A 21,211-nucleotide genomic window follows, 5' to 3' on the forward strand; every position below is an offset into this window, starting at 1 on the left:
TGTAGCTCCTGTGCAACAATAATAATAATTATAATATAATATTAATAATAACAACAGTTAACAATAGTATTATTAAGTCTTTGTTATTATTATTATTATTTTTATGATTATTATTATAAACACTTATAATATACTAAAAATAAAAAAATGAATGAGATAAGAAATAAATCAATGTTTTTGTGCATAGTTTTAATGAAAACATTGAATTTACTGTAACTTTACAGCAGATTCATTTGTCAATATTTTCTGTTTACAATCTGTAACAAACCTCAAATGCTTTTATTGTAATCAACAAGCCTGATGTAAATAAGATGTTCATGCAATTGTGTAGGCAGCTTTGATTTCTTATTACAAGTGTTTGTGGGAGTACAGAAATGACAGCATTCTCAAGCCACCCAAAAAAAAGCCAATTATATTACATATTAAACTAACATGAATAACCATGTATAAGATCAAATAAATTAAGTAAATCATTTATGTTATGATTAAGGTGTAGTCTTAAATGTGCACAACAATCCAGTACCTCAACATATTTTTGTAGGCTACCCCAGAAGTAAACGTCACACTGGTTCCCACGACCGAAAGACTGCATTTTTTCCACAGAGTTTTTGGAGATCGCAAAAAATCTCTGTGATTAACAAAGGTTTATGATGTTTACACTTTTTGTCTATCAAAATAATCTTTACAAATGAACACAACATGTGTAACCGTAGAAGCCGAAATACAATCGGCAAAAGTAAATAGCTGACACGATGCTAAAACAGACTACACTAAAGGTCGCTCGATATCAACCCAACCCACACTAAGCCTTCGACACCTGTAAAATTGTGATCCCTGGTAAGTAATTGCTCTTTGAATGAATCCGCATCCAGGTTTTAAGAGATTTGTGCCCATGTTGCATTATTTGTGAGCTTTATGCGTATGCAAGTAGTCGCTTTTAGCAACTTGTTAGCAACCGTAATTTTTATGCAATTTAAAAAAAAAACCACATGTTTTATGTCATAGAATATAACGTGAAAATATTTAGTATTTTAGTGTGCATACAAAAATATGCCATCTCTGAGAAACTCAATAACGATTCTATGTAAAAGCATATTTCAGCTAACATCTATTGGCCATGACGTCTTTCATACGCATGACTCAAACACACACACACTTTCAAAGCTATTTAAGATTTAGATTAGCAAAAGAAAATGAAAAATCTATCACTGAGGGCATAACTCAACAGAAATAAACATTATGAAGTCTGCTCTGATCCTCTGGTTTTGTTTTTTTAAGACATAATGATATAAGCGTTCATTCGTTTCGTATGGAACATACTTGCTGTGATCAAAATGAATGACAAGATGACAGTATGGATATTGGTTTACGTATTAAATATGCGAAGCGCTTTGTGTAGACTGATTCATCTCGTCTAATCATAAAGCATAACAGATGAGGGTAAACCATTAGACTTGATTAACATGTAAATTGCCTCTGTAATTTGCTAATAGATTGAGCGTTTGAATAGGATGCAGCCACCTGAACCTTTAGCAGTAATGAGAAGCGTAATCGGGCTTGAACGTACAGGTGACTGGTGGCGGGAGGCAGTTGACCTCTCTGCTCTCTACTCTACATCCTTCACCTTGAGATACAATTCATAGTATTTTTAGCTCGATGCTTTTTTACTGACTTACGTTCCTGGTGAGATAACAGACTACCTCTATTCCTGAAGTTCACGAGATGATCTCCAGGAACAAAAGCCATTGTGGAGGTGGTAGAGCACAATTCATCCAATAACAGATAAAAATAAGAGCGGTAAATGTCTTGACAAGTCTGCGCGTACAGGAATAAAACAGGTATTTTGAATCATTGTCAAAGAGCCGGCCAGACTCTTAGCAACAAATGATATGCAAATGCTTCAATTACAAGTCCCAATAGCCCCATATGACTTGACCTTTGCATGATTGGAAAGCAATCTTTTCTCTTTTTTTTCTCTTTTACTTCATCTCCAAACTTACTAACAGCCTCATTCTCTTTCCTGCTAGTAAAGTTTCTCATTTTCCAAAGCAATTCCCCCTCTGCGCTCCAGCCTCAGTGCACTTGATGAGCGGAATGAGTCGCGTCTAGTCACAATTTTTATATGCATTACAGAGTGTTTGATTACACAATGCAGGCAGTGGATTGTTTATTAGAGGGGAAATTAAAAAGGTGTAGGAGCATCATGCAGGAAGCCGAGGTCCCTTGACGATCGCCCCATCCCATGATTATGCATCTGTCAATCTCCGGCCCGTTGTGGCTCATTTTCTCTTTTAAGTTTAATACAGGAGAATGGCGGCAATTAGCTGGTAAATTAGAGCATCGTCATTTCCGCCTCGCTTTGGCCCTCTGTGACAGCGTGTGATGGGTTGCGAGACCTCCAGCCACAATTGCGGAATCCTAATGAGCTACTATTTAAATAATATTCATATTTCAAAAGTAAATGTTTCATTTAAGACACAGTTTTCATTTCGAATGCTTTTCTAGCTTTCAAAAGTCATTAATGTCCAAAAAACATTCAGAGGTCTGGGCTGGCCTTTGGGGTGATGGAGAGGGTGAAGCTGATATCCCAGCAGTCTCATGTATTCTACAGACCTTTTCCAATATTCTTGAGCCGCACTAATTAGCAGTCAGGGTGATTGAGACTGTAGCTGTTTTTTTAAGGGTAGGAGAGTTTTGGGGGGACAAGCATCCATTTACGCTCTCAACGGGAGGGAGGGCACTTCGGGTACGAACAGTCACAATTTGGGTAATTAACGAAGGCCAACACACAATCGCTGATGAGCGAGAGGCAAATTCAATTAGATGCGCTTACTTACAAGGGTTACAATACTCTAATTAAATGCAAGGATGTGGGTTCATTTTGCCCTCGAGCTGAAACAGGCTCTATGACGATGAAGCTGCTGGAGAGTTTTCTTTGGATACCTAAAGACTCCTGGCTTCAGTGAAAAGTCTAAAGTGGACAGAAGTTTGCACAACCAAACTCAACCAAAATATGGACAAAACTAAAACGAAGCTTCACAATGAAGCTCCACCGAAAAAAGCGTCCTTATTTTCCCACTATGATGACTTTTTGAGATTTCTTTGCAGTGAAGCTGAGCATTGTAAATATTCTGCTGCATTTTGGCAGGTCTCATCATCACAAGCTGTTTATATGCTGGATATGTGGAAAGGATTATGGCCTCATTGTGTAGCATGCATTTGTTATGAATGATCGCATGGCATCTGTTGGGAGTCTTTTGAGACAAAGCAGCAAATCAAGACTCCGGCTGATCGCTGAGGGGTGACGGCTTTGATCAACCTGTTAGAAGGTATAAAAAATGATTTATAAAGATGGCGGGCGGATGCATTGAGCATGCTGTGGGGGGGAGGGGTCACCCACCTTGAAGTCTCTTTCGCGGATGCATTTCTCTGCGTCTTTGAGCTTGTCTCTCTCACTACTCAACTGGACGCGTGAGGGACACAGACAGATACAAAGACAAACAGGACAACAGTATGCCACAAAAAAGTAGGCAGAGCAATAAGGAAAACATTCTGCTAACTTTACTCTCGTAAATTAAAGGCTATTGCAGTAACATTTTGGGATGTATTTGAAAGCAGGCAGATCATTTGAACACTGTCAACGTGATCCAAAGAAGAAATAGACATCTGTAGGTTTTAGCATAAGGGTGAATAAATGATGACATCACTCTTGTTTTGGGGTAAACGTAAGTTTCAACAGCTCGTGTTGAGAATTCAGTACACAAGTGGATGAGGTATTTTTGTGAATCCCGCTTTTGGAATCCTCTTCTTTCAAACCATCTCACATCCGTCTCATCATTCTAGTGCCTTATGACACACCCGCTGAATTTAGCACAAGCACTTAGATTCGGTGATGCTCCTGCTTAGAACTCCCTATGAGTGGCCTCTTTTGAAAAGGCAAATTGGGGAAAATAACATCTTAACAGGCTTTTTCATTCAGAGGGAGAATACTCCACTGCCTCACATATACACTTATACGGTGCTCTTCTGTATATTGCACATACTGTAGGACAGAATCAAATATTAAAGACATGTAATGGAAAAGAAGATGGAAACATACATAGTGAAGACAACTTCGATCAGATTTAAAATGCTGAGCATCTTTTATTTATTATTATTTAGTGAACCTTTTTTGTTGTCCCACTATTATTTTTGAATGTATGGATTTATTTATTTTGGATATGAGGTCGAGAACATCAGGCGATTCAGGTCATTCACAAAAAACAACAGCATTTTCATACTCTATGTGATCACTTCCTCAAAGAAAGAAAGAGAGAGAAAGCAGTACGGAGAATCAGTGCAAGCGTACATGGGCTGCATCTCAAACGAATCAGCCTGTGAAGGTGAATGGCCGGGGCTGTCTCCCCTGATACTGGCCATGGCAACAACGCAGGGCACATGGCAACCAGCTCCATGACTCCAGGGTAGTGCAGTCGTTACGGGCATCATTACCTCCAGAATCTCTGCCTAATCCTGCCCAGCAGCGTCAATAAGACAATCGGCCAGCATTGCACTTCACTGCGATGTTATGAGTCCCATGCTGGTACAGACAGCTGACCGCAGAGCTTTCTGAAACCTATCAGGGTGCTCTGAAAGAGATTTCTCCCCTAGTATCACTTGAGCTTGAATTATTAAGTGAGCTACCATTCGATTTCTCACCTCTGACTCCATCGCCTTTCACGTGAACGGCCAAGAGGGTGGTGTGCGAGATCATCGCAGAAATGGGTTTTGTTAGTGTTAACAAGAAGTAACTAATAACTCCAAACAAGAAGAGGGTGGAAAGCGAGAACCTTAAGCCCAAGAAGGCTACTCGCCACAGAATACGTGTTTCTACAGCTCCAAAAGTATACTGTACATTTTATAACTGATACATTACATACTGCAAATGCAACGTAAGTGGATTTGGATAAAAGTGTCTGCTAAATGCAAATGTATAATGTGCTTATTATGCTTTTTAAAATAAGAATAGAGCAAAGGCGACTAATGCTTGAACTCATAAGTGAACGCAATAGTTGTTTAAACTTAAAAAATGAGTTAATTCAACGTACAAATTTTAGTCAGTGTGTTTGTGTCACATTTATTGAATTTACTCAAAATTAATAAGCAACAAGGTCACCTTTTTAAGTTGAGCCAACAACAAAATAAAAAATGTGTAATAGTGTGTTACAAAATGTAACATGTACAGTTGTTTTATAGGTGTATTCTTCATATTTTAAGTTTGTCCGGAATTTATATGATGAGCTAAGCTGACTATTATATTCTAATGGGCTGTTGTATTGGTTTCACTAACATAAAATTGGAAGTCCTTATTCAAAGAAAACAATTTAACAGCCCATGGAATGCTTAGCAACAGATTTGCCTTTAAAGTGAAAGTATACATTTTATTTATAATAAAAATGCATTATTTATTGACTTTGAATATATGATTGTTATTCAAAACATGGGTATGACCTCTTTTGTGTTTATCTTCTTTCATAAAAGAAGATACTTTGAGAAATCAGTATCGATGGTTTTGTGTCAGTACTGAAGTCAATGGGACAATGTTGTTTGTTCTTCAAAATATCTTCTTTTGTAAAGAGAGAAAGTCATACAGAGAAAGTCATACAGGTTAAGAGTAAATGATGAATTTTCATTTCTTGATGAACTATTCCTTATCATACAATTGCAAAAGCCATTATTGAAAAGCAAACCTGTCTTTGCTTTCATCTCTTTGTTGTCCAACCATGTTGGTCACCATAATAGCACATTAATAATTTACATTTGATGCTCTTTAAACGGATTTCAAAGCCTGCTAAGTCTTATTGTAGAGACAATTATAAAGTAACACAATTGAGAATCACACTATACCATTTTCTTAAAGGTGACCTTTGGCTGATTATATGTTTTGGTGTTTGGTTTCATTTTTATGCTTTTGTGATTGCAATTTTACACTTTGCATTGCTGTGTTTCTAAACTACATTCAAATTCCCATCTGTATCGCACCACCAAATCACAACAAGTCCGCATGTGGGCTCAAGAGTTAGTGTGGGTGAGTGCATGTTCCTCTAGTTGGCTTTCAAGATGATGTGTCGTGCACCCACAACCTGACAACATTCCGAAACCGCAGTGGGAGAAGAGCTCTACACCAAGGGTCTAATAAAGGGTACAATTTGTCAGCCTTACGCATGACAACCTGAGCTTATTTCCCTTTTAGATGTGCCAACACACCCACGGCTGGTGCAGAACAGCCTCACGCTAATATCCCTGTTCGTCTTTAGCAAGTGCATTGTTCTCCAGCAGAATCAGACGTTGGTTGACGTTGTGGACCAAAAGCTTTGAACGCACGCTGCTTTCGGAAACTGTGTGCTGCTCCATTTCTGGGCTGGAGATGCCTGAACTTCAAAGAAGACATTGTTGCGGGGTAAGACTAATGGAGAAGCTGAGAAAAACAACATCTGAATGAGTCTCTGGTCAAGACAAGGACTGCATGAGAGAGCAGGTGAGTAGTCATTAAAGGGATTTGCATACTCCTTGCAGTGTCAGTGGGGAGGCTGTACCGTCCGTATGGGGAGCACGCAACATGGCCCAGCATGGATGAGTGCGGAAAAGGAGGGATGATGGTGACTGATGAGGAGAGGATAAAGGCCTGGGCTCATGAATATGTGTAGGAGTGGAGAGTGTGATGGACGAGGCAGATGGAGGGAAGGACGGAGTGGGTAACGTGCCGTGATTCGGCTCTCAGGGCAGATGAAGTGCAAGGGTGAGAACTGCACACAAATTAAGTGCCGGGCTCCGAGAAGCTCCGCTATGCATGGGGAGGACTGGCAGGCTACGGCTCCGCCTCCACTAATGCGCTCATTTGGTGAAATTGTGAAAATAAATAGTGGTCTGAGCTGCCAAAGTCCTTAATAGCAGCAACTCATCTCAGTTACGAGGTGGGGGTCATCTGGGGGGAGTTAAAAGTCAGCTTGACTGTACTCAACACAGAAAAGCTGCAAACAGGCCAAACAAGATGCACTTTTCTAACTGAGAATATATGGTTTCTGAAAAAGCATTTATGCCATGCCTGGTGTTTGTGCTCTATTAAACTCCATAAACTAGCAAGCGAGCCACTCTTTTGTCCCAAGGCAGCAGTGAAATCTAAAATGTTTAAAATTGGGTTTAGCAGGAAATAGCAGTCGGTTTGTGGGAGAAGGTCTGAAGGTTTTTCACGATAGGAACGGTGATGTGAGAGCCTTGGACGTAACGCAATCCTTCATACAATAGCTAGGAAAAGACTGGAATGGAGCAATTGAGAAAAATCTAATTCAACAATCTGAAGAGGAGATTGGCCTTTTATTAAATCATACAATCCCCCAAGTCCTAAAATACCCACTTAGAGCACCGCAGCATTCACGATAAAGGATAAAAAGGTTTCAATTTGACCAAATTAGCAAAGTCCCGGCCTCGACCAGCACATTACCAGCTACATTAACAATTCAAGCAGAAAAACTGTTTCATATGACCTCACAAACATACAGAAAACAAATGCCTGGGATACTAATGGTCTCATAAAGCTCATTTCCAGGGTGAAATGATGAGATTTACTGAGTAAATTGCTGAGCTTTAAGCAGGTTTCCACACAGACAGGATCATTTGCTGATAATTTAATGCCTGGAAGTCTAACAGTCAGCAGAGGATAGGCGAAGAAAGGATGTGAGGGGTCTTCTGCGTGCACTGCTAAGTCACGGCGAGGACCAACAAGTTCTCATGAGGAAAGATAAGCAAAGTCTCAGAGGGTTTGAAGCCTGTGAGTGTTAAGAAACAAAGCACAAGTGCCTTCCGTGGTGTAATCGGTGCCAAAAAGGCTAAACTATGCATGTTAAAGGTGATCGTATGGGACACAGGTGCCAGTATCTTCAGTGAGCTGTAATCTGTGCTTGATACCCTTGGGGAGAGAGTCAAAAACAGCAGAGTGAGGCAAACCAATGGGGCTGCTTGAGGAAGTGCCGAAAGGTTTTTTAAAAAGACCTAAAGAGTGGCAAAAAGAAGGAAAAGAAGGTATGGTTCAGTGGGCGTATAAGTTTTGTTACCTGCGCCTGAAGAGTGTTGATATGCGCTTCCAGGCCTTTGATTTTCTCCTCCTGTTTCTGTAGCTCGGCCTGAGCTTCCTGCCGTGCACTGAACTCCTCGTCGAACTGTAACACACGTACAGACATTGATGTAAAAACTCATCCGAGACCATCAATCACAAAACACATCAATAGACTTGGATTGCCTCACTTCAACTTTTTCATCATGATGATCCTATTGATCCAAGGCTAAGCTTATTGAAGCTGCAACATTCACTTATAACTGTTTAAGAGTTCTATTTTCTTTATGATGTTCTGGATGATTCTAAGGTCTGTGCTAGTAATGAAAAATAGATGCACCAATAAGAATTAGTGTTAAAGTAAGCCTTGTGGTAAGCTTACCTAACTGGTCAATATCTTAAAATAATACAAAAACTCGAAAAATCTTCCCTCATTTACCCACCATTGTGTCATTTAAAACCTGTATGACTTTCTATCTTCCGCAGAACACAAAATAATTTTTAAAATATCTTTTGTGTTCCACCGAGAGATTATTATAAATTATTATTAAATAATAACTTATTCTTATAAATTATTATAAAAAACGAGTGTAGTCAGGCACTTAAAATGTACTTGGCCACACAGAAAATGTTTGCCGTTAAACAACAACCTTCACGTGTCCGTCTGACATTTGGCTGAATTGGACAGGAAGCTGAGCACAAGCACGGATATGCTTTCTTTTTCCTTTGAACACTATGGGATACAAGCCCTTGGCTTTAACAAGAGTGCCAGCAAATGTAAGCGCAATACCCAAACAAAGCTCCAGAGGAAACGGATTCAATTCAACGATTACAATACTCTAATACCATTTGAAGTGGTGCCTGTAAATATCTTAAAGACTTCCCAGTATGGCACAAACAAGCCTGAATACTAGAGCATCAGCATTGATTCTGCTTGCACTGATACAGATCACGTTGCTCTGCTGCCAGCTATTGATCAGGTGAGAGCAATCAATGCACCGTCTCACCGCTCATGGGAGAAAGGTTTGGTGACAACGGACCGCTTGCATACCAATGTCTGTGCTGTGTGTTTAATACTCACCTTTTTGGAGAATTCAGCCGCCCTCTGATCGCTTTCCTCCACCTTGGCTTTATCCACGCACTGGTCTGTTATAAGCAAACACAGAAAACATGTAGGCTAAATCACAGTGTGCATTGTTAACATGATGACAAGATTCAACATCAAACACAGAATAGAGACAATCAAAAGAACCAAACGGAGACAAAAAAGGAACTGTTTGAAATGAACCTGTCAGTGTCTCTCTCCCCCTCCCCTCTGGAGACTTGTAATCCGTTCCCGAGGTTTGAGATGTAAATTTAAAAACGGCGCCTCGCAAAATTTGTTTTCAACTCATTAAAGTTGAAGCAGTGAGAAAATGTAGCAGAATTTTTGTGTTTCTGCAGATGGGTCTGAAAACTTTTAATGAGCCTTTGTTGGCAGGGTACGGAAGTGCTAGTGACAAAATACAAAAGGGGAGCGGAGAACGAAATAAAGGGCAGAAAACATTTATATCACTCTAATTTTATTAATGCCTTCGTTGTCCAAGAAGCAGATGACAAAACGGTTGGCACCGAAATGCTTTTTCTGAACATTTAATCATAAAAACAAATAATAAATGTCCAGGAATGCAAATATAACTATTACAGCTGGTGAAGTCGTGTTGCGCTTATAAGACATGACATGCCAGCCGGGCTTTGCAGATAATGTTTTATTTATGCATAATGAGTCTACCTTATCTTATGTGTCAGGTGAGTGCAGGTGTTTCAGACAGGGCTCTCGTGGGGACCGGAGGAAGATAATTAGACCTACTCCAGGAAATCACAAAGCTTTATCAGCCGCAGTTGTGTCTCTCTCTCTGCGCCACACGGTTTCAAAATGACGTTTGATTTAGTTTTATTAGCGCGGTCAATTTCTGTGTTTGATTTGGATTGGATTAAAATCAGAAAGTAGGTCTGTGAAACACAAACTTGCGTAACCCCCCTCAAAGGAAACTAGTCTGGTCTAAATGGTGCTTCAGTCAAATCTGAACCTTTTGAAGAGGGCTATAATCATAATGTAGATATCCTATTAAGGTCCAAAAAGTATTTCTGTAGACTTCATTGATGTGCTGTAACTTAGTAATGTTCTCTCACTATTACCTAAAGCTTGTTAAAGAAACATGAAACTCCTTTTATTCATTCTAAAACGTTTTGGACACTTTATCAGATGACCATACAGTTCGAGACATAATTGAATAGTCTGGAAAACTGAGTTGCTCTAATGAATAATGACTTCGGAAGAAGTGCTTTAAGGTCCAGTGTTCCGTTCATAATGTAAAGATGTTTGAGCAAGAAGACCTAATATCAGCGAGAGCCCTGCAAACAATAACTTTGCGAATCAGGATTTTTGCAGTTTTCCAATAAAAATACATCCAATCGTACTCACAGCAAGGTAAATGTAGAATCTAAAAGACTTGAATTAAAATTATGTTTTCTACCCTGGCAAATATTTTTCTGTTTGTGAGAAATTTTGTTTGTTTTAAGCATAAGCCTCACTAAAATGTGTTAGATTTAGTCATAAATCTTCCACAAAAATCCACTGGTGTGAGAATAACTAAATAAATAAAAACTCACAAAGACATATTCTTTGAAAACAATTCGTAATACATCATGTTATGTTGCTTTGCACATAATATATCTTCTTTCAGTGAATTGTGTAATGTCTGTGCTCAAAATAGCACCAGAAACAATCAAGTTAAGCAGGGAAAAAAATATCACGTGTTTGGGGAAGGAAAACAGTTTGTCCATCCAATGGCAGACAAATCATTGTAGTTTTGTAGAAATTACATTTGACCTTTAAATGGAAGACCAGACCAAAAACGCTTAAGATTTATGCTTTCCAATGACACAACCTACCGACAAGATGACTGAAGTCTATATCCAGTCTTTCCCTGTAGCCAAAATCAGGGTCCATCCCACTGCGGTGAAGGACGATCTGGGACACACACTCTTCAATCACCTTGTAATACTGAGGCCTGTAATAAAAAGTGTGTGCACAAACGCATGGACACAAACACACACCATGAGTGAGAGGGCAGAGTATGACAAGAGACAAAGCTAGCTGTTAACTTCATATAAAATACCATCCGCGCATCGCTGTTAGGACAGCGCTTCATAAATCATTTGCTTAGACATATCTTTTAATGGCATTTCACGCCATTGAATTAAGACTTCCTTCAGTACATAATGAAATCACTTTCAGCAAAGCGTGCAGCCGTAGAGCGATTCTGTGACTTTGTCCACTCAAGGTGAAGACGAACCGGCTCTGGGCCTCCACACTTTCCTCTTTAATTTGCAATCATCTTTGGCAATTAAGGGCACCAATAAAACCTGAGACGCAAATCTAATCAGTGTAATCTGTGTAATTAGTTGCACAATGGCAGGAAAAACACGGCCCCGCGTTTGGAGCGGTGACAATGACGGGACTGCTAGTAAATGGGTCTGGGACTAGACATTGCCACAGCGCTTAGCATGTGACCTTTTCCAAGTAATATTACCGAATTTAATTGCAAGTGACATTTAACAAATACAATGTCGACTTAAGCCAAGCTCCGTAGTGGCGAATAATTATGTTCCAAGCATGACCTTGAATGTCTCTTGTAGGTATTCCATTTTCCTTCCAGAAATGTGGCGTCCTCCGTTCTCGGCTCCTCGAAACAAAACAGGCTTCCGAATTTTAATGAACAACTTTAAAAACGTCTTGATGCTAAATATTGTCACAGGTTTTCGTTAATGCCATTTAATTCTACGGCTTTATTTTGATTTAATCTCCAAACATGCTTGTATGATGAACAATATTTGCCAATGTAAGTATAACTACACAAATGAGTGAACAGCGGAGTTTGTTGACCCGAGGTAATAAATTATGCAACAGCACAGGTTTTGTTTTGCTTATATACTTTGGGTTCATATTGTAGTTAACACTGCTGCTCTCAAGATCTCTATATTAAAGGGATAGTATACCCGAACATGAAAATAATGTCATACTCACACGCTTGTCATTTTAAACCTCTATGACTTCCTTTCTTCTGCAGAACAAAAATATTTTAAAGAATGTTGGTAACCAAACAACAGTGATATCCATTGACTTGCATTGGTTTTGTGTCCATATAGTAGAAGTCAATGGGTAGTCGTTGTTCGGCTACCAGCATTCTTTAATATATCTTCGTTTGTATTCTGAAAAAGGAAAGTCAAACAGAGGACCGTGTCTCTTGCTGTATCCTATATACATTCAAATAAACCGGCTATTAAGACATTAACTATAATTGGATGTTTCTCTCCTCTCAGTGACAAATAGAATATTAAAATAATCAAACAAACACCGAAATATTCCTACAGTTTGCTAAGTCGAGTCTTCGTTGTAAAAGACGCGGCGTCGTTGTGTCATCAGCGTGAAGAGGGGGCGTAGAGGGTGGTAGGAACTGATAGGGTGGTAGGAACTGATAGGGCCGTGAGTGTCACAGATCCTGACTAAGTGGCGAGGCCCGAAGCTTACCCCTGTCACTGATGTACACTATATCATTATCTCAGTAAGCCGTCCTATTTTCTCACCATCCTGGACACCACCGCTGCAGCATGCTGGATAGAACCAGGAAGAAGACGACTGACCCAGAAACATCAGACCACACCAGAGGAGACGGCATATGTCCCACTCAACAGAGGCTTCGTTCCTTCTCTCTCAGCCTGGCACCTTCCCTGTCTGCCTCTCATCTCCCATCCAGCCCTTGCTCCACACTGCCCATCTAATCTTCGCATCAGTCACGGCCAAAAGCAGAGGATGTGTTCCATATACGCTTTCTCTGATCTGTCTTCTGTTAGCGTGTCTTCGAGAGTTATTGCCTGACCTTCTTTGCTGCTCTAAATAACCGCTTCAATGACATTGATAAAGTGTTATTAAACCGTTTCACAAAAGAGTTATTAAACAAATAAAGAAAAACATTTTCGTCTGGAATTAAAAACTACCTTTAAATGAAACTGGGTGATTTATTGGCACGGACAGCTTTCCTTTACGGCTGTCTTTGGACAGCTCAGATGGCTATGAGCAACAACGTCGCTGTCGAATGATGCAGTCTAAAGCTCAAAGATACTAGCAGTCCCACCTCACCTCCCCCTCCTTGGAGACCTGGCCATCAAAGCTTGCAGTGATCTCAAGCTATCCCTTTAATCTAAAATTACAGCCATACAATTTCCCAACAAGTCAATCCAATCTACAAAAAACGCTTAAGAGGATGGGTTCTAAATCAACAGCAGTGTCAACAAAATATATTGACGCATGTGAAACAACGAACATTACTAAATATCCACCTTCAGGCAGCGATCGTAGGAAATGTACATTTGCAAAGAGCGTCTTTAATAATCGCATGCATTTTTAATCAGCGCTTGTAGCGATCCTGTTTCTATCGCCACAGTTACACGCACGGTGTCAGGGGGGCCGAGGCTTGAACCGAACTCTGCCACACTACTGCCTTAATGTGTTTCTATTTCTCGCTTTCTCCAACAAGCCAAAAAATACATTATTCATGGCTTAAAGTGAGCAGCGACGTGTCCGTGGCAAATTTCCTCCTCCTTATCGCTTCGCTTTTCCCACTTTATTAAATATTTTACCTCGACAGCAGTGAATGAAACTGATCAGTGTCGTTTATTCAGTGTGCAGTGTTTTGATTGACACGCAGCTGAATGTGGGGGAAAAACGGTACTGATCACATTTTCGAGTACTGAACTGAATACGCATCTTATTTATGGCTTAAGCTCAATGCTAATTTTCTGAAAATTGAGAGAAGGATTAATCGCAGGAATTACTCACCTTATATAATAATCATTCCTAATAAGCAGCAGGTGCTGGAGGATGGACAGGAAGTATTGTTCTGAACCTGTGTCTTTCACCATGTTGGACAGCAGATGATACACCTCACCCATATCAGTAAAGAGCAGGTTAAGGAAAAATCTGCCTGTACAAGTTCATATTAACAAGTCATTTATATGACTTACAACATGCGTATGATACTGTATGTAGACTAGAGTGACTGGAGTTATTTTAAGTGCACTAGAACAATTAGATGTGCTTTAATGGGCAGAGAACATTGGGACTATTAATCAGTGAATAAAGAAGTATGCAGCAACATATGTTTTAATACTAAACCACACTGAGATGAGATGTTTGGCTTCTAAAACACACACACACACACACAAATATATAACAAAAGCAGGAAAAGATATGAGAATATAGATTGGTCATGTTTATATTTTCCCTCATGTGTGGGTTGCCTTAGATAAAAATACTTTTCAATGAATCAAATAAATAATTCATATGAATTAAAACATGATTCTGCAAAGACATTGAAAAATTGGAAGGATGCTTTATCAATGGATGATAATGATTCTAGCTATAAAAACTGATATCTAAAGATACTTGGCCACCCCTGAGTGAAAAAAGGGTTTGGTCAGGTCTACTAATGCTATGTTTCTGCATTTTTAAATGTCTTTAGGGATCCAGTTTGCTAACATGAGTAAACACAAGACTTGAGAAAAACAAGTGACAGAGAAAATCACCTCAAGTCTATCTGCCAGTTCATACCCTGCATCAAAGGAAAATTATTTAAGTTTGATTATTCAAAGCCATAAAACATGCATCAGTCACATTATTCATCATTGTTTTTCAGTTTTGGGACAGAAATCTTCGCTTCGGTTAGTTTTTCTGCCCTCCAAAACAGAACAGAATTGCTCTTCAACTTGCTAAAAGTATTGATTGAATGTCCAACATCTCCTTATCCTGAAAAGAAAGGGAAGTGGCTTTTGATGTCTACAATAGATGTAACATCAGACATCATTATGGACATCTCTTTCTCTCTCCATGTCCATGTGAGTGAAACAGATAATTGGCTATTTTACACATGATGACAAGTTAATGTAATGTGACGCCTGTCGTGATTAAATACAGCATCCTTCTAACAAAGCATTTGATCCAACCAGAAAAATCGAGTATAAATTTAACTTAAAACGAAAAGGGGAAATGGTTAAAATTAGTGGGCTTTTGGCGACTAAACACTCTCCGGAATATTTTTAACTTCTTGGAAGAGCACCAAAGCCAATGGGAAAATATGCCTGTTTGTAAATATCAGCAAAAAATGGCAGATAAAAGGCGATGAAAAATGTACTCTGGTTTACTACATGTGCTGTATGTTTTGACAGAGTCTGTTGAAATATTTACAAACTGACTGCAGAGTGATGCACCGCCTGGACTGGAACAATATCACATTCCATCTTTTCTACCAGGAACAAATCAAAAAGGCTGCATTTCATCAATAGTCCAATGGAACTGTCCACATATCATTAAAAAAATCTGTATTATCTCAGCCCAGCTGTTTTATAACCTTTATATTAGATATAAATGTATTCAACTTGGTTGTTCTGGTCACACCCTCATTATCAAGGCTGTCACTCTGAAAAATACAATCTTAAAATCTGTTGCATCAGTTTGGGCTACAGTTCTGCAACTCTAGTCCCAGTGCTGTCATGGAGCGGTTCAGCAAACCGATGTGCCCCGGCACTGCAGAACATTTTCTAATTAACTTCGATCATTTTATTTATTCATTGGAGGTTGTAAGTGCATCCCATGTTCTGTCAACTTAATATGAGAATACAAACATCTTCCAAGCATTATTGCTGATAACAGGTGATCTGCTAAAGCAAATTATTTTCTCCACACATTAGAAGCAGCGAAAAAGTGTCGGATAGGCGCTTTCTAATGTAGGCCCACACGTGCATATTTGTATTTTTGGCATGTTCGCAGTGATGTACTGGTGGGGGGAATGTGATACATAAACATGAGCTGGATTAGCATTGGGCTGAGCCATACAAAAACCAGAAAGGGAGGGTCGATCAATCACACTGCCCAACTTCAGATTAATATTCAACTGCTACAGCGGCCAGAACAGAACTGGACCCAAAATTATGTGCCATACTTATAAAGTTCTATGGTTTAAGGAAAAGTCATCCTCAAGTTGTTTCAAATCTGTATGAATGTTTTGGATCTGATGAACACAGAGAAAGATTTTTGGAAGAATGCTTGAAACCAAACCAGTTCTGGGGCACCAGTGACTTCTATAGTAGGAACAATTGCTTTATAAATGTACTGTATTTGTTCAGTTGCACAAAAAAGAAGATATTTTAAAGAGTGTAGGAAAGCAAACAGTATTAGGGCATTTTTTTACTACCACTGGTAGTCAATGGTGGCCAAGAACTGTCTGGTTAAAAACCTTCCAAATATAAAAAAACCCAAATATATTTCTCTGTGTTTCTCTTTGTTTAGAACAAAGAAATGTATACAGATCTGGTACAACTTGAGGGTAAGTAAATGATGACTGGTTAAAATTTTTGTGTGAACGGTCCCTTTAATATGCATAAAGCCAGAGAGAAAACATACGGGGAAAACTTGACCCCTTTTTCGGGGTCAATCTACTAAACAGTGCCAGTATGCGATGCGACTGCTTAGAAGTATGGTGTTTAACTTCATGCATGCGCTGCGCAGACAGAACCGCTTATGATGTCATTGTCACACGAGAGCGATACGAGAGAAAACAGCTCATTATGCTTTGAAATCACCCTTGCGTCCTTAATGATCATGAAGCCAATCGTTACACACAGCGTTGCATTATGTTTCACAAACCTAATATCTGTAGTAGTTTTGGCCGCGGTGACACACGCCTGCACATGTGAGCTGTGTTTCAGATGTTTTTTACAGTGACAGCTGAATCTCGAGGAACCGCACCCATTCGATGGGACGGTGCGAGTAGGCCCTTAACTACCTTTAATGTCAAATGTCAGCATGTTCAAGATTCTGGACTAGTAGGTACAAAAATGCTCTACAATCACTGTAAGGAACCGCACGCCAAAAAGTTGTACTGTAGTCTTCTGTATCCAGTACTCAGAACCGGCCCACGGGAACAAAAATTGGGCTCAGCAAACTGCATTCAGCACAGATTTCGTTACGCGATTTGCATAATTCCTTTAGTGAATCGGGTGCAAAGACAACACAGACAGCCCAGGCAAATAAACAGCACAATTCATTCTCAGTGAATTCACCCTTAAGTGTTTAAAAAGAGAAGAAGGGGAAAAGAAAGACTGAGGGAGAACGTTGTTTAGACACGCATATTACACAAGGCACTTACAGATCAATGCCAAATTGTCCTTAGAGACAAATGTTATGTCTCTTACTCAGTTGGCTGCCCACGGAAATCATTAGTCCAGACAGCCTGAACTAAAACTCTGGCTTTTCCATCAATTCAGCAAAGCTTCCCCTCTGAGAGCTAATAGAATGAGGGCGCAATGATAAAGATCATGAGTTCTGCACACACGCATATAAAAACAAAATCTGTGTTAAAACAAATGTAGTAAATATGTTTTTGCTTGCTGTTGAACTTGTTAGAGTAAACTAGATGCATACCAATCACTACTACACATTACATTATAAATGTAATGTAAATGTACTGTATATGGCTACCACGTACACATAGGTGTTATCTCAAAGGTCATTTGTGTATATATATAGAGAGAGAGAGAGAGAACCAAGAAAGATGCGAACGGATTTCTGTGGTCGTGTAGCATGGTCTGTCTGCAGATTTAAGCGTAGAGTGAAAAAAAAAGTTAGGCTGAGCTTGAGGGTTGCTCTCTGTGGCTCTGCAATGTCAGTGTAATGAGCTCGGGGCCAGAGGAGGATGCTGGGATATATGTGCGCTGCGTGCATGTGTTGATGTGAAGAGGTTTGTTTACCATCAGAGTTGCCAGAGGCAAGACTGGAAATGAGAAAAAAGTATTCTCAAATCCCTTCCAAATGAACCGGGGTCTCGTCTTTAGACCTGCGGGTCAGCTAAAAAAGCGGTACGAGGGCCCCACGGCTGCCCTGTATGGTCGTGTACATGAGTGAGGCAGCGTTAAAAAGGATATTCCATCTCGGCGCGGATGTCGTCCAGCCGATGAGACAGCTCAATGGAATCCTCCTCCTTGTTTTCATTAAACACCTTCAACTGAATGTCGAGCTCCTCTGTCTCCTTCAGCTCCTGTTGCGAGAAGAAAGAGTGACCTGGTAAACGACGAGATTTCATACAGCAGGTATATAACTAAAGATAATGCGCTAGAAAGATGGAGGTACTGTAATACGGATTTACCCCATATCCCTTCCTTGTTTCTGATTTAAAACACAAATGCCAATTACATTCGTAAGTTTTATACAAAAAATTGTCAACCTGCCGTGTCAACATTTCAATCTGTTTTTCTATAGTAAACAGATTGTCCTGCTATCTATACCTGCAACATATGTAAGAGGGTCTGAGAAGAGAAGAATAAAACGCTTCATTTTAACTCCACTATGAATCACTGCTGGTGTAGTTTATGGACGGTGAAAAGCCAAATGTAACCCAATTTCTGTAGTTATCAATCAGCGGGCTGCACTTCAGGCATGCCATCTGTCTTAATGGAACAGCCAATCAGAGAGACAGAATCCTCGCACTGCCGCAGTAGGAGGCAGGACTAACGCTCTCTTTCACACAAACGGTACATTTCCAGAAATGTGTATTTCCATTTCATCAGACACCATTCACTAACTCTCTTTGAGCCCATCTCCATGTGCATATCATTTTTTCTCTTGCTTTGTTTCTTTTCCTTTGCTCTTGCCTTTCTGAGGATCCTAAAACCTAGAAACTCATTATTCACAATTAGAGAACAATGTCATATTTAATTGTCCTATTAAACTTTCAAATACATTATTCATAAATTATGATAATCTCATCATATGCGGGGGTAGATTGAGATAATTATAATAATTGCGGCAATAATACGGGGAGCAGTCAAAATGACTTATTAAAAGTGAGGAAATGCCCACATAAATGAGATTGTGAGTGATGTGCCGGCTTGGTTGCGGGCTTTGTGGCGGAATGGAGCATGGATCTGTGTGCTGATTGATAATGATGTGTGGGGGAACAGCCTTTATGAAACAAAGCTGTCCCATTAGGGAAGAGGACACCATACAAGCATCAAGTTTGCTTCAATTCTTCAAAAGTTTAAAATTGTTCTGTATGCTGTTTGTTTGTTTTTCAGCATTCATTGCTTAAAGATAAAAATGTGCCATTATTTGGAATCACTAACGTCATTAAATGAAATTGCATAAAGCAAACAGGCTTCCTGAGCTCTTCCCCTGTTTGCAATTGTTGAGCAGAACATACACTTCTTTGCAGTCTCTACAAAGTTGATAAAATGTAGGTGCAAAAATTTTTATTAAAAAAGAAATTGCACACATCAGCTCTACCGCTTAAAAGTGTAATTTGGCAGTTTTGTATTGCTAAAATAGAAACACAGAGAAGAAAGATGAAAAATGTTTAGTTAAATGTACTACAGAAATTGTACCAATACAAAGAAAAGGGTCAAAGTTACACTTTAACTGATGTCACCATTTAAAATGCATTTCAAATCATGTCAATTAATAGTAGTGACCAAAAGTGAAGACGCTTTGATTCCAATATTTTATCAAAGATGTTTTAAATACTGTATGTTGCATAATTGTTCTTTGGAGTGTGAACTAAAGCTTTTCTTTAGAAAGAATTTAAGGAGGCCTTGGAATTTTTGTTTTTCTTTTTTCTACAAGAGAGAATTAACAGATATTATAACAAAAATAACTGCGGTCAATGTATGTCTTATTTCCTTTCCTTTTTGCTTTCTACAAATCTTTTGTAAATATACCCACATTGCCTAAAATGGTTTGCTTTATTTTGTGAACTAATTTTGTCCAATAAATCCCTTAAAGTGTTCATCCAAAAATCGAAATTCTGACATCATTTATTTGCGCTCATGTCATCTCAAACCTGTATGACTTCTTCCGCAAAACACAAAATAAGCTATTTCGGAGAAAGTTGGTAACCTAACAGCAGCGGCACCCATTAACTTTATTGTATGAATACAAAACCAATGCAAGTGAATGGGTGACAGTTAACAACATTCTTCAAAATATAATTTTTGGGGGGTTTGAAGTGACAAGAGTGTGAGTAAATGTTGACCGTAATTCATTTTTGGGCGAACTATCACTTTAACTTTTCAGTGTTTCATCCGTTTTGTATCTTATATTTTGATTTATCTTACTTTATTGGAGCCTGCCTGAGACGGCATTCAAAGCAAATATTGAACACAATATTCCATCCAGACATAACAACTGGCTGCATTTGTATATCAATAACATTTACACCTAATTTATAACCTTTATGTATTTATATATTGATGCAATATGAACATCCACACTGTAAATAATAAAAAACAGGCAGCAATTGCCAAACTCACTGGAAGAATCTTCTTGAGGCCACACCGCAGAAATTCATTGCGTAAGTGTATTCTGAAGTCTAAATCATCCGGGGAGGTCACAAGAGCATTGATCAGCTGCATGCACGCCACCTGCAATAACACACACACATACACAACCATTTATTTCAAGCAAAATTGTGTTGATTGAAATGTAGCACCCTGTTACAGCCTCTTATGTATACCACCATATATCTAAGAACAAAAATCTAAATATTACATTTCACAAAATAAAATGAATATATAAGCATTGAACAAGGCACTATGAAGGTCTAGAAGGGTAGAGGAGATGGATTGGGAGGATAGAGGAGGGGGTCCGGCTGAACAGATGTGTATTTTTAATTGATTTATCGGATCAGGGCAATGGGTAGAAAGGAGTGCTGATGGTTCTTAACAGGTTAAAAGGCGACTCCAGGGAGCCGGGAGAAATGTTCTTCGTTTGGCTGATCGATACAGAAGGGTAGGATTCCTCTTGATGGACATGTGAAGCGTCTTTCTATATCCTCTCCAGCCCTGGTCTGGGCTTTGGTGTAGGTGTTGGCCTGCATGTAATTCACTTGTATGTTTTTCGAGTGGCCAGGAGGAGATCCGTCATTCTGAAGCTTAGGTATCGTTGAAGGTGAAACACACAAGACATGGATGGAAACAAGACCGATCATGTGCAATACAATGTTTCACATTGCTTAAGGAAAACAAATCAGAAGC

General features: G+C 39.3%; 1 protein-coding gene across 10 annotated transcripts in view; it reads right to left on the reverse strand.

Annotated features, from left to right (window-relative positions):
* The window catches only part of diaph2 (diaphanous-related formin 2), a 364,217-nt gene that overhangs the window by 236,966 nt on the left and 106,040 nt on the right, over positions 1–21,211 (reverse strand). For 6 of the 10 annotated variants that reach the window (XM_079480326.1, XM_079480322.1, XM_079480324.1 and 3 more), the window contains 7 exons: positions 20,489–20,599; positions 18,110–18,222; positions 13,971–14,087; positions 11,024–11,142; positions 9,171–9,235; positions 8,091–8,195; positions 3,401–3,463 (listed from right to left, as the gene is read on the reverse strand). In XM_079480326.1, the coding sequence (XP_079336452.1) occupies positions 3,401–3,463; positions 8,091–8,195; positions 9,171–9,235; positions 11,024–11,142; positions 13,971–14,087; positions 18,110–18,222; positions 20,489–20,599 (693 nt within the window). The remainder of the gene's footprint in view (positions 1–3,400; positions 3,464–8,090; positions 8,196–9,170; positions 9,236–11,023; positions 11,143–13,970; positions 14,088–18,109; positions 18,223–20,488; positions 20,600–21,211) is intronic. The other 4 variants (XM_079480319.1, XM_079480327.1, XM_079480323.1 and 1 more) reach the window with 1 other exon arrangement.

The sequence above is a fragment of the Barbatula barbatula genome, assembly GCF_947034865.1.
Source record: "Barbatula barbatula genome assembly, chromosome: 18".
Classification (NCBI taxonomy): Eukaryota; Metazoa; Chordata; class Actinopteri; order Cypriniformes; family Nemacheilidae; genus Barbatula; species Barbatula barbatula.